The sequence below is a fragment of the Grammomys surdaster genome, unplaced genomic scaffold (assembly GCF_004785775.1).
Source record: "Grammomys surdaster isolate TR1022 unplaced genomic scaffold, NIH_TR_1.0 137, whole genome shotgun sequence".
Taxonomy (NCBI): Eukaryota; Metazoa; Chordata; class Mammalia; order Rodentia; family Muridae; genus Grammomys; species Grammomys surdaster.
This window is the reverse complement of record NW_021604595.1, coordinates 774,831-788,103: the sequence shown is the minus strand read 5'-3', so window position 1 is coordinate 788,103 and position 13,273 is coordinate 774,831. Positions and strand designations below refer to the sequence as shown.

At 47.4% G+C, this 13,273-nt stretch overlaps 1 protein-coding gene across 1 annotated transcript in view; it reads left to right on the top strand.

The window, feature by feature from the left end:
• The first annotated feature begins 4,975 nt into the window (after positions 1-4,975).
• Ippk (inositol-pentakisphosphate 2-kinase) overlaps positions 4,976-13,273 on the top strand; it is a 41,397-nt gene continuing 33,099 nt past the window's right edge. Inside the window, exon 1 of the mRNA XM_028763167.1 lies at positions 4,976-5,213. Coding sequence (XP_028619000.1) covers positions 5,133-5,213 — 81 coding nt within the window. The 5' untranslated portion in view covers positions 4,976-5,132. The remainder of the gene's footprint in view (positions 5,214-13,273) is intronic.

Here is a 13,273-nt window from a genome sequence, read left to right as displayed (position 1 = left end):
ACAGGACCAAGCCTGTGCATATTCACTCATAGCTCAGGGTGTGGAGGAGGGTCATTAGATTATAATCACCTGAGATTATAGCCACTCCCCTGCACACCACTCCCAGTTGTAATTCCTGCTCTAGTTGTACATAGTCTGGGAAGTATGTGGACAGAAGGTTAGTGGGAGTGGGGCTCTATCCGTGCAGCCTTTAGGAAGTCATTAGCCATGTCAGGGGTGGGACTTTTCAGTGGTGCATCTGTTTGAGAGTCACCCATGCTCCTGTAGGCCCAGTAAACACTGTAATAGATGTTTAGTACCAAAGGGATCCTTTGGTCAGTTGCTGCTGTTCTATCTGGGGTGAACAAACATTTGTTCTTGTCTCCCTCAGAAAAAGTATGTAGCACTTGGCAACCAGACAGAGGCAGGACAGAACCAAACGTGAGTTTTGGGGAGCAGGTACTGCAGGGTGATAGTGTGCAGCTGAAGAGAAGCCAAGTGGGGTGGCACACTGCCTAGGGGCATGTCCCGCAGGGGCTGTCCTCCGTGAGGTGTGGAGTAGCTTGCTTCTCTGGTACAGTATCATTTGCATTGTTCGTGCTGTGGTGCTAAGACATGCAAAGGAGGCTGAGGTGTTTGCCCAGAGGGAAAGCCGGGATGGAAAGTTCATGGGGCAAATCCTGGTGGTAGCATCCGTTCTTGACATGTTGTCCAAGAGGGGTCTCTAAGGTCTCCGAAGTGACTGGCAAACAGGAAACATGCTTCAGATCTTGATAGTAGCATGCATGGGATGTTTTGTACGAAAACCATGGCAGAGCTGTGTTGCCCTGGCTACAGGTAATAAGACATGCAACCGAGGCGCAGTCTGTGCCCAGAAAAACTTGTCTGCATGAAGAACTAACTCTGACAAAAAGACATCATGTTAGCCTCTGGTTCTGTAGGTAAATTGGATAAAGGAGAGGATGCATTTCTTACAGCTGGGGGAATGTAAGGAAAGGAGACTGTAAACCAAACCTGCTAATTAGCTCCTTCTGGAAGGAGCCCCAAAGTTGGAGCCCAGTGGGAGGAACTGAGTAGTGACAGGAATAGGGAGAGGTACGGTAGAAAGGAAGGATGCTGAGGGAACTGGGCGGGACAGAGATGGTGTGTGATCCCCAGTTCTCCAGACCATATAGGACCTTGTTCACCAGAGAGCTTAAGGAAGGTAATTCAGCAGCGGCCTTGGGACAGGTAAGCCTCACAATGGGTCATGATCTTTATGAGGTAGGAAGGGCTCTGGCAGATCAGAATATTTTACAGCAGCATGTAAATTGGGTTCACATAGAACTGATCATGAGGGAATGAAAAAGAAAAAAAGAAAAAGCAGACACAGCTCACTGAGAAGCAAATATGAGAAGGTTTGTGTTGAGATGGAGTTTCTAGGGTTAAAGAATAGCTAGAGTGAGTGCTCGTGGTCTCCAAAGGCCTTTAAGTCTGAGTAACAGTTCACAAAGGGGTAAAGGAAGGAGTAAATGAGAACAGCGCACCTGAAAATGATAATCCACCCAGCGGGACAGTCATCCCCTCATTGCGTACCTTTCTTTCCTGTAAGAAGGTGTTGCGTGGGTGGAGATTGTTTGCCCAGCCATGCCCTTTCAACAGCCTGGAGTGGATAATGGAGAGGCAGCAGCCTCCTGCTCTGCCCAGAGCCTGTCAGACACAGGGAGCTGGTGGGCATAGCAAATGAGGCATAGCCCTCTCCTCCTTGGTGCCAGACCAAGGCAATTAGTGTGAACCAGCCCCACTGAGCTCCTTGGTGTGAGAAGTACAGTGGCCCTTGGCATCGCCCCGGCTGAGGATTGCAGAGAGCTCAGTAGGTCGTGCCTCCCAGACACATCACTGTATCCAACACTGCTCTTTTGAAGAAATGGTTGCTACAGACGATTGGGAGTTTTCATTCTGTGCTGGACCTTGTTTGCTAACTTTTTTTTGGTTATTCTAGATAGGGTTTCTCTGTTTTACCAGTCCTAGCTGTCCTGTAGACCAGACTGGCTTTGAACTCACAGAGTGCTTCCTCTGCCTCCCGAGTGGTAGGATTAACGGTGTGCACCGCCAATTGCTCGGCACATTTCTGGTTTTGAGAGGTGACCTCATGTATCCCAGTCTGACCCCTAACTAGCCAATGATGACCTTGAAGCTTTGATCATTCTGCCTCCCGCTTCTGAGTGCTGGAAACACAGGAGTGTACCACCAAGTCTGGTTTATACGCTGCTACTGAGCATGCATGCCAGACTAGGACTCCTCCACCTGAGCTACCTCCTCAGCCCCTAACTTCTGAAGTATTCCTTTAGCTGCTGTGTGCTAAGGAACTTGGCACTTTCTTAGTGTTTTTTTTCTGAGATCTGCCCACCGTTTGTGAAAAGGTTTTTCACTAGATAACTCTAGCCTCTGACTACCTTACAGTTAGAAGAGCATCTGAAGGGATGTGTGCATGCACTTAAGGACCAAGAGTGGGATTTCAGCCTACACAAGATGCAAGACCATTCACAGCTGGGAAGTTCCTAGTTTTATGGTTGAATGATGTGCAGATGATATCCAGCAAGATAATTAAGAAAATCCTACAACATCCTGTAGCTGTAAGCTTTAAAACAGAGTTTTGACGAATGGTAGCCAGTATGGATGGAAAAAGACGCTTCCAGAAGCCATAAAGTTTCTGAATGAAAATCCCAGTGTCAGGTGTGTGAAGTGGAAACTTAAGGGTTCTTTGGAGAGTCCATTGTGTTGGATGGTGTTTTGCTGGGGCAAACACGTGAAGAAGTGTTTTCCTGAAGGGGACACAGGTGAAAGGCTAAGGCAGGAAGCAGTGTTTGGCAGAAGCAGACACAGGTGAAAGAATGTTCTACTAAAGCAGGCACACATGAAGGGACACGTGATAAAGGATTTTTTTTTTTTTTGCTAATGACATCATGCATGATTTGGACTGCCTTACATTGTGTAGTTGAGCTCATTTGTTGGGACTCCATAAAGAGAAATGCACCAAGAAACTTCTGGTGGTGTGCTGCGGCTTCTTGGTACTTCTGAGGACTAGGGCTTACTGACAGAGTGATGTCAGCTGAGACAGATGTACATGCTGAGGCAATGTGGAGGACATGTGATGTTTAGAGGGAGTATAAACAGACCTGGACAGAGGAGGCTGGGAGCTTGGCTTGCTTGCATAACTAAACACTTGTTGGTATCCTGTCTTTGCTGATTTTTGATTCGGTGAGAGAGGCACAGCCGAGAACTTCTGATGTCTCTCTGGGTCCGTCCTGCTGATTCGTGCTGAGACTGAGGCCTCGCCGTCTCTGCTGGATAGTGTCACCACTGCTGATTTGTGTTTGCATCCTGACTCTACCAAACTGGACTGCTGGTGTAGCTGTGAGGTGTTTGTGAGTGGGTCAAGCTGCTGCCTGCTGACCTGGGAACTGAACTGTGATTTCCAGACAACACAGATGGGAGTTGCTCCAAAGAACCTTTCTAACCAGGTCCACTTCCCCGTATCCTTTCTTTTTCACTACCTCTGATGGGTGGTGGGCTACAAGGGAGGTTAAAGCATTTAAGAACCATCATTAAAAATAGGATTTGAAAAAAATAAAAGTTACAAGGGTGAACTATTTTTCTTTGATTATTAGCCAGGGAGGTCTCTTAACATTTATGTGAATGCCTATAGATGACTGTGCTGTTATTGTACAATTGTATAGAGAATCCTTTTCCCTCTGAGCTAGTAGACATTACTAGGAAGATGGACAGCCCATCTAGTTGCAGAGAATGAAGTGGCCATTGCTATGGCATAGTGGTCCATTGCTCGGCCAAAATGAAAGACAGTAACCAAACATCTCTCTCACCTCCTTCAATGCTCAGAGAATACAGCAGCAGAAGAGGGGGTGGAAGGAAAGCCTGAGAAAGACTGGAGTGCTGTGTACCCATCTTCAGAGCCTTTACCTCAGCTGGGTTGCCATGGGTACCTAAGGTAGACTAGCTAAAGGAGAAACCCCTTCAGCTTTTTTTTTTTTTTTTCAGTGCAGCTGGTTTGAGGTCCTCCACACTAATATAAATAACCCTTCACCCATGCTCCCCTAAGCATGACCTGTAAATTCATTGGTTCACCAAGCTATAATCGGGTACATTCATTTCTGTGGTCTGTTGTTGGTGTCCTATTTAGAGTGAACAGTTTTTTGCCCAGTCTCCCTTGGAAAAATTAACACAAACCCCCTAATATCTGCATTAAGCTGGATTTTTCTTCACATACACCAGTTAAAGCATTAGTGCTGTAGCCAAAAAACTTTAACACAAATATGAAAATTATGTTTGAGACAGGCTCTCACTAAGTAACCCTGGCTGGTCTAGAACTCATAAAAATCTCTTACTTCCATATCAGAATGCTGCGATTTAGAGGTGAGCATCACCATGTCCAGCCTCAAATCATTTTTAAGAGCACAAGGTCTTCATATAATCCTTAAGGCATCTCTACCAGGCAGTGTCAATCTTCTCCTCATTAAAGGATAAACGGAGGTCATTGCTTTCTGCGGGGAGGGTTGGGGGGGGGAGTCTATTGCCTCTTCTGCATTTCTGGATGTTTCGGGGCAAAAGCTCCATGGTGAGGGTTCCCTGAACACCATCTAATGGTTCTCTTTGCTGGAGCGAGGCCAGTGAGGGTGCATCCCATTCTACAGAGGTAAACGGAGGCTCAGAGTCGCCCAGCGCCTTACTGCAGCCCCACGAAGATTCTACCGTGGCCCTAGGACCGCACGAGGCAGAGCGCATTAGACACGGGCGCCAGGAAGCCGCCGGCCTCAAGGTCCGGGACCAGATCCGGAAACCTCCCTTCCGGTTCCCAATTCCCCCGTTTCGGAAGTGAGTCACTCTGCCAGCACATAATATGGCTACCACTTCATCTACCGCCCTGGCCGTCGACGGTAGGGTGGGCGGGACCCGGAAGTTGACCGTTCTAGGAATGGCGGCCGCCGGGGGCGTGGCTTCCGGCGCTCCTTGCCTGCAAGTCGCCGCGGCTGAGAGCGCAGGCGGCAGCTGACAGGCGCTTTTCTTCAGAAGGCTGCGGCGGGAGCCCTGCGAGGCGGGCGGCCTCCAGCTCTCGTCCCCGGGTCCCGGCCCGCGAAGTTCCAGGGCGCCGGGGCATGGAAGAGGGGAAAATGGAGGAGAATGAATGGAGTTACCATGGCGAAGGCAACAAGAGCCTTGTGGTGGCCCACGCGCAGGTGAGCGGCTGGCGGGCGGCACGGCTCCGGGCCTCACCCGATGACTCCCACAGCTCTGTGCCTAGTACCTTCCAGTCTGGGTTGTGACTCTTCCTCCAGTTTCCGCTCAGGTGGTTCCCTCGTACTCCCACAATACCCTCCTCAGCTCCATACTCATCCCCGGGACCCCTATCTCTGTTGGCTCCCCTTTCCTCCTAGTGTCCCTTCTCGGTTCCCTGTCTTCTCAGTACTCTAACCCACGCCCTGTGGGTGCCGCGTGGCCTCATGCTGTGCAGCCTCCGCCAGGATGCTCGGTCTTACTGCCAGGCCACGGTGGGCCAGAGGCTGAGCTTGGACCAGGGCCTGGGCAGCACAGGGGAAAGTTCCCAGAGTGCTGTCACTCTCAGTATGGAGTTCAGCCTCGAGAGACTACGGAGCTAGTGTTCTACCTTGGCTGCTGCGCTGTCAGGGACGGGACGCTACCCCAGGTTCGTGCCCAGATCATAAATGGGTTCTCCTTCGTTCAACTGTAAAGGGAGTTTCAGAAGATATAGTCATTTCCAGGGAGGCGAATTTAGGAAGAGAAGCGTATGGATTTGTGTGCAGCCTCAGATTTCTCTGACATCTTGCTGTCTGATTACAAGCTAGCAGCAATGTGATGGGCTGGGGGAGTAGAAGGCGGGGAGGTGTCATGTGAGAAGGTTAATAGCTCAGGGAGCTGGAGTGATTCCTACCTCCACCACTGAGAAGCTGTAGGCTGCGTTAGGAAAGAGAAGAATAGCATGTACTTTGTCTCCATGAAGTCAAGATTGTATGGAGCTGTACTGAGTGTTGAGCAGCCTAGAGCTTGGGTCTTGTGTCTAGCTGCCATCCCTGACCTCTTGGTGTATTTGTTCAGAATGTAGACCGAGGAGGAGAAGGCCCCTCCTGGAAGACAGCTTTTTCAGGCATTTTGTGACCAAGGAGTGCTAATGTAAGCAGGGTGGAGAAACTTTCTGCTCCCTTTGGTACTGGGCATGTCCATAGTCCTCCTTCTCCTTTGACAGCAGGTGAATTTTGTTTCTCTGCTCACCTTCCCAGGCCTGTCTCATCCAGTCCAAGAGAGGGAGAGGCCTTTAGCTAGCCTCTCCAGGCATGCTCACTTTTTTTTTTAGCTAGTATCAGTCACTGAGTTGAAATGCTCTTATAAAGTCCCCTGTCTGCCCTTCCTCTTCTGTAGCATGCACACACAGCTATCCTTAGGCCTATCCTGCAGGAGCTGGGGGTGCTGGACATCTGTGCTGTCACTGCCAGAAGCACTGAGAGAAAATGTGCTGTTCCTGCCATGTGCAAATAGAATGAGAGAGAAAATGAGCCTTCTGGGGACCTAGGGTTTGATAGAGTAACTCAGTGAGGGCTGCCGGAGTATATGGGGCATGATTGGGTGGCCAGGAAGGTGGATAGCCAGCCAGTTCACAGAGAGGAGTTGTGTCAGGGTTCTTTGTCTCCCCTACTCCCAGTGACACCTCCAGAAGTTTCCACTGTTACTTGTCAGTCTGAGTTAATTTTGATTTGTGACAGCTTTGCGGTTTGTCCATTCCCAGGTACAGTACCTTAAGTATCCCCTGCCCATGTGGTGGTGCAGACAGCCCTCTGACCTACTTGCTAGGCTGTCAGCCACCTGGTCCCTGTCCTGTCTTCAGGCTCAGGCATGGACCCTGAAGGCTCCTGGGCAGGGATAGCTGCATTTTGCACAGGCTTCTCTCTCCTTGCAGCCTGAGGGTGTGACTTGTCCTACTACCCACTTTAGTCTGTGAAGCCTGTGGCCTCCCTCGAGGCCACTGTAGCGTAACTCTCCTAAGGCATCTGCGTTCGCTTCCTTTATCTTCCTCTTGTTGGTTTTGGCTCAAGAGTTTAGTCTTGTGAGGTCACTATCCATTTCGTTTGTCATTCACTCTCTTACTTAGTTGTCCAGGGCACCTAGCCTTTGGGTTGGGTTGGCCATGAGGTTCAGGGCAAACAGTGTCCACTCCTATCATTAGGCAGAGCTGTCGTGTTTTCCTTCTTATTGACAGAGGTAACGTGAAAGATTTGTTATTTAACTGACCTGCCCAGAAAGAACATTTGTTGAGACTTGAAGATAACTACCCATTGCATGTTGGTCTGGAATCTTTTAGAGACCCCGTGGAGAACCTCAGATCATTTCTAGAGCCTATAATGTCCAGGTCATGTGTCTGGAGCATTTAGGGGTGAACATCAAGCTTTAGGGATCATCTTACATTTTCTGTCTCAGCTTTGTGTTTTAGGATTTTTGAGTTGTGGGTTTACATTTTGTAATTTACCATTGTCTTATATATCCAGTATAAACAGTTTAGATGGTTATTTTATTGTGGATGGATTTGTTAAAGTAGGCTAATAGCCCATAGTGTGGGGAAATGTTAGTAATGTTAATTGGAAAAAGCGAATTACAGTGTAATTGTAATTACACATGACTGGAAGAAAATATGTCAAAATACTGCAAGCAGTTATCGCCTTTTCAGTAGTATCATTTGATTGCTTACTTGAGAATGTGTCTCACTGTGTTGCCCTGGCTGACCTCAAACTCCTCAGGTCAGGCAATCTTTCTCATCCTCCTGAGTATCGGGGTTACAGGCTACCACTCCAGGTTCCTCGTTTTGTTTTAAAAAAATATTTTCTGCACTGGGGAAGCCAAAGGCAGGAAGATATCTTTGAGTTTGGAGGTAGCCTGGTCTATGTAGCCAGTTCTAGGTCAGCCAAAGCTACATAGTAAGACTGTCCCATAGGAGAAAGAATCTAAAACCTTTTATGTTGAGTATACTCAGTATAATCAGGAAGAAGGAGTTTTGAGTGTAGTTTAGCATTAGAATGTGCGTTTGTGTGCTTGAGGCCCTGAGATCAGTTTCTAGCATCAAAACTATCTCTGGGTTGAAAGGAACACAGGTATGAACTGTTGAGTAGGTCACAAGATGGAACAGTGTATTTGATCACATTGATGGCACCCAAGAGCCCAAGGAGAGCTATGGAGCCAGGCCAGCTCAGTGACCCTGACAACATGGGAAAGGGACAAGAAAGTTGGACAAAATAAGGTTTTCAAAGTTTATGGTTTTGGATCTAATTTCTGTACTTCAAGAAATTGGAAGTGATAATAAAGATATTGTTTACAAAGATTTCCATCACAGGGTTATTTATAATCGCCTAGGTAGACATCTGGTTAATGCTAAAGAAATTATTCTCCTTTGTGGAGATAATGGAAGCACAGAGCTGATATTTTGTTTTTCCAACCTTGTGGTGTATACCCAAGCCCTGGACCCATCTTCAATATTCACCTAGAACTGGTTAAAAGAGTTTGAACGTTTTCTTGTCACTGGTATCTGTTAAAGAAATGGCATATTCCACACGTGAGATGTGCAGTGGGATCTCTCAGATTGTTGCTGCTGAATCTCTCTCGTGGTGGTTGGTCTGGTCACATCCTGGCTCATTGCACATTCTCTCTTGATTCCTTACCTGATGCTGCCAGGTTAGAATTTATTTCTATATTCCCTTCGGTGATGTTTAGTTTTGTGTTCGTCTTTCTGCATTTACATTGTCAGAGGTGACCTTTCTCCCTCCCTGACTCTTTCCTTCTTTGAATTGGTCAAAATTCAGTCAGATTTCAGCTCTCAGTACATTTCTTTCTTCTGAGAGCAGTAATGCAGGAGGCTTTTGTGTGTCTAGAGAGCAAGACTTTGCTGTGCTGGTCCATCCAATCAACACAGTCTGAGTAGGCAGTTCAAGGGCCTCTGATGTTTGCTTGAATTTCTCTATTCTACCTATGGCTTCTGTGAACCTTGACTCCTTTTCACATGTTGTTGGGGTCACTACGTATTAGGGGTCACTGAGGTGGTGGGGCCTGTCTCCGTAGCCCCCCTTGGGCTCTAAAGATCACATCAGTTCTTCACTTTGTGACCTCCTGCCATGGTTTCACACTTGTGTCTTCCTCACCATGGGAGGATGACTGGGAGGCTGAGCTAGAGCTACAGAAGCTCAGGAAGGAGGTTGGACAAGATGCCTGTCCTACTGCTGCTGCTCTGCCTATCCTCTCTGAGGCTACACTGTGCTGTTGTGAACACCTCAGCTTTGGCAGCCTGCCTCTCAGGTCCTGAGGATATGTATTTGGCTGTGTCACAAACATCAGTGGCTTGGCATCTCTTGCCTCTGGTAACTAGCACCATCTATGTTTTCCTTATAGGTTGAGAGTCTGTATGGAAGTTGGGTTCAGGAGACACATCTCGATATACCAGAGCTCCCACCTGGGCATCATTCTCACAGTTGGGACAGGCTGGGTAGAGTGCTGTTTCTGGTTACTGAGGCCACATCCTGAGGGGTGATGTTCTTTTGTATTTCCTCCCTTGACAGTGATATCTTCCTAGTATCTTTCATGGGCTCTTTTCTGGGATATCGCCTCACTAACTTGTCAAAGGACATGGCTCCTGGGACATCTGATTCAGCGAGTGATTCTTTCTACCCTGGGAGTATCTTATAGGATAGCTTGTCTTCACTGAAGGGCTTTCATGGCGCCCTCCACCCTAGTTATAGTTTGGATCTTAAACTGACCTCCAAAGGCCATGCTGAAGTCTTGGTCTGCCGCTGATCTGATGGGGCTGTTAAAGGAAGTTAGGTCACTGGATCCTTAGCTTTGAGGACTGTGTTGGAACCCCAGTCTTTTCAAACTCTTGCTTTCTCTTCCAGCTGAAGTTAGGGAACAGCTTTGATGCTCTGCCTTACCATAGGTTCAGAGCAGTGGATTAAGCAGCCAAGGATGGAAACCTGAAGCCTTGAACCTTTGTTCCTTTTATTTTTTCTAAGATCTTTTTATTTTTATTTGTATGATATTTCTCCTGCATATGTCTTTTTATCATGTGTACAATGCCAGCAGAGACTAGAAGAGGGCCTCAGATCCGCTGGAACTAGAGTTACAGACGGTTGTCATCTGTCATGTGTGTGCTGGGGATTGAAACCTGGTTCTTTGGAAGAGCAGCTAGTGCTGTCTTTCCAGCCCCACCTTTTCTCTGCTTAAGCTTATTTTTTCAGTCAGTTTGTCATGGAGATAGAAAGCTAGCTCTCCTTTGAATTCACTTTGGCAAGTTCTTTGTGGTCTTTTATTTCTATTTGGTTATTCAGCTGTGGCTTCTTTGCCTCTAGAAAAACACTAGAAGAAAGTGGAAATCACCCAGTAGCTCCCCACTTAGAATATGTCTTCCAAACACTTTGATGGTCTTGCTTTCAATCCTTTTCTAGTTCCATGCCTTTGCTGTTGGTGGGAAATCCTCTGCAGCTGTCTGTTTAGCCTCCTCTGCCCAATGCCCTCTTCTGCTTGTCTTTGCTAATGGGAGCTGTTTTGGGGGCAGGTTTTTCACTTGTTTTATACTGTCACTGGGCACTCCTTGATATGCACTCTTCACTTCCCATACCCACCCCTGGGTCAGGGTAGGCCTTTTATGAGGGTTGAATGGAACTGGCTGGTTGGCTCCGGTGAGCTGAGTGTGTCTTAGTACTGATACTGACATTGACCTTTAAAGCTGATGACAGTTCTCCGGCAGGAGGAGTGGTTGAGGGCTGATGACAATTTGTGGGTGATGAATGCGTAGGTGGAGAAAATAGTTTCTCTTGAGATGGATCCGTCACTGCATTGAGGTTTTTCCTAGTTGGTCATGGTTTGAGCTACCTGATGGGAAGGGGGAGAAGACTTTTGTGGTGATAGAGGCCAAGCTACTGTGCATGGATGTGAAGGCTGGGGACATCTTGTGGGGGGATGGTCCAGTAATGGAGAACCAGTGGGTTACTGTGGGCTTTGCTGCCTAGACCCCACATGGTTTGTCTAGACTGTTTGCCTGGGATTGGCCAGCACCCCTAACTCCTTAGTTAACAACTCAGCAGTGACTTGGAGCTGGATAACTGGAAATGTGATGTGGAGATGCCTGGGATTCAGGCCTGCCTCCAAGCTCTGTTCCATTGCATGTGACCTTGACCTTAAGAGCCAAAAAAATGTTTGGGTTTCCTTTCAGGCCTAACTTTTCACATTTTATACTTTGGGATTCATGTGGTCCACCTCAAGGGGAGAGGTGGTGGAGGGACTGTAGTCTGGGAGTATTCATTCTGGAGCGCTCTGCAGTAGTTGGTGTTAGGAAGTGCAGGGATAGTGATGCTTTTTTATGTGTCAGGGAGGAGCCAACAGATTTTTGTTCCCAGGACCCCCACAGCCCCCAGCGTCTCATATGTAGCTCTGACTGGCCTTGAGCTCTCTCTATGTATACCAGCCTAACTGCAGACTCACAGAGATCAGCCTCTCTCTTCATAAAAGGCATATACCACATCTGGCTTTTGTTTGTTTTTGTTTCAAAGACAGGTTTCTTTGTAGTCTAGGTTGGAGTAGACCTTACTTTGTGGACCAGGCTGGCCTAAAACTTGCCATCCTTGTGTCTGAGCCTCCAGCTACTGGGATTGTAGGTGTGAGCCCCCTTGCCTAGCTATTAACTTTATTTCTCCTTAGAAGGCTAGAGACTTGCTTTTGAATTAGCTTGTATTGATGGTAATAGTAGTAGTAGTAGTGTGTGTGTGTGTGTGTGTGTGTGTCTGTGTCAGTGTTAGTGTATCAGTAATGCAAAGGAAATGTATAGTTTCCGTTTGTAAATAGGCCAGCTGTCTTGTGTTTATCAAGAACACAGTGGCAGGAACTTTGGGAATCTGAATTCATATTAATAGTAAGATACTGCCAGGTGTGGGCTCAGTGAGCTCCTATTGTTGGCATTTGTGTGCACCAGGCTTCTCAACTGGTTTCTCTGAGGATACAGCAGGGAGTTCCTGTGATAGAAAGGCTCATATGACTTGCCTAGCACCACCCTTCCTGGGCCTGCTTGGCTACAGAATTCTGTGGTGCAGCTTCTTAGTTCCCTGGGAGGTGGAGAGAGATAACTCTAAGAGAACAAGCTTGCCTCCTGAGGGCTCCCCATGTGGGACAGAGTGAGATATCCCCTGCTTGTAGGCCAGGACAGCAGAGCTCTGTCCTCACTGATAAGGGCATCAGTGTGTCCTGTGTTGATGTTCAAGCATGGCCAGGCTTTCTCTGGAAAACACACTTATTCCTGTCACTGATATACATTGTCTTAATTGTTGGAGGGAATAATCAGGCAGGCCCTTGAGCAGAGTAGCACTATTGTGCCCAGCTGAGGAGAAAATCAACTTTTTTTCCCCTTTGTTTTTCCAGACAGAGTTCCCAGGCTGTCCTGGGACTCACTTTGTATGTAGACCAGGCTGGTTTTCTACCCAGAGATCCATCTGCCTCTACCTCCTATAGAGTACTGGGCTTAAGGCATGCACCCCCGTCACCCAGCTTAGAATTTGTTTACAATTAGCTTTCCTGTAGATCTTCCTCCTCCTCTTCCCCCTCTTCCTTTAAATTTAGATGATGTTATAGTTCCATTAAAGTGATCATTAAGCCTGTGATTCCCAAGATGAGTTGATGATGGCTGCTTTGAACATGGGAAGGGAGCAGTTGAAGCCTGCAGGCCTTGGCTCTCAGCTCCACCGGTCAGGACGGGCACTCAGCTGTGCAGCTGATGAGCAGTGCATCTAATGCACGGCACCGGCTGGGAATGGAAGTCAGACAGAGGGCTTGGAGAGGCCGAGCTTGGTGGTGCATGCAGAGTTCTCATATAGTCCCAGATACTTGGAGGGCTCAGGCAGAGGATCGCTTGAACCTAGGAGTACAAGGCCAACCTGGACAATACATCAAGGCCTGGGCCCTTAAATCTTTAAATTGTTGAAGTCATAATATTGAGCAGGTGGGGCAGGGTATATGAGAGGGACTGGAGGAAAGAAAGGGAGAAAAATGAAATTATATTTTAATTTAACAATTATTTAAATTAATAAATATTTAAACAGGAAGACCTTGGGTCTGGGAGGGTCCCACTCAGCGTAACAGGAGTAGTGTGCATGGGGCCTTTGCTGCTTCTTATGTATTCCCCCATACTGTTTTTACAAAAAAATTTGAAAAAGATTTATTTATTTATTTATTTATTTATTTATTTATTTATTTATTTATT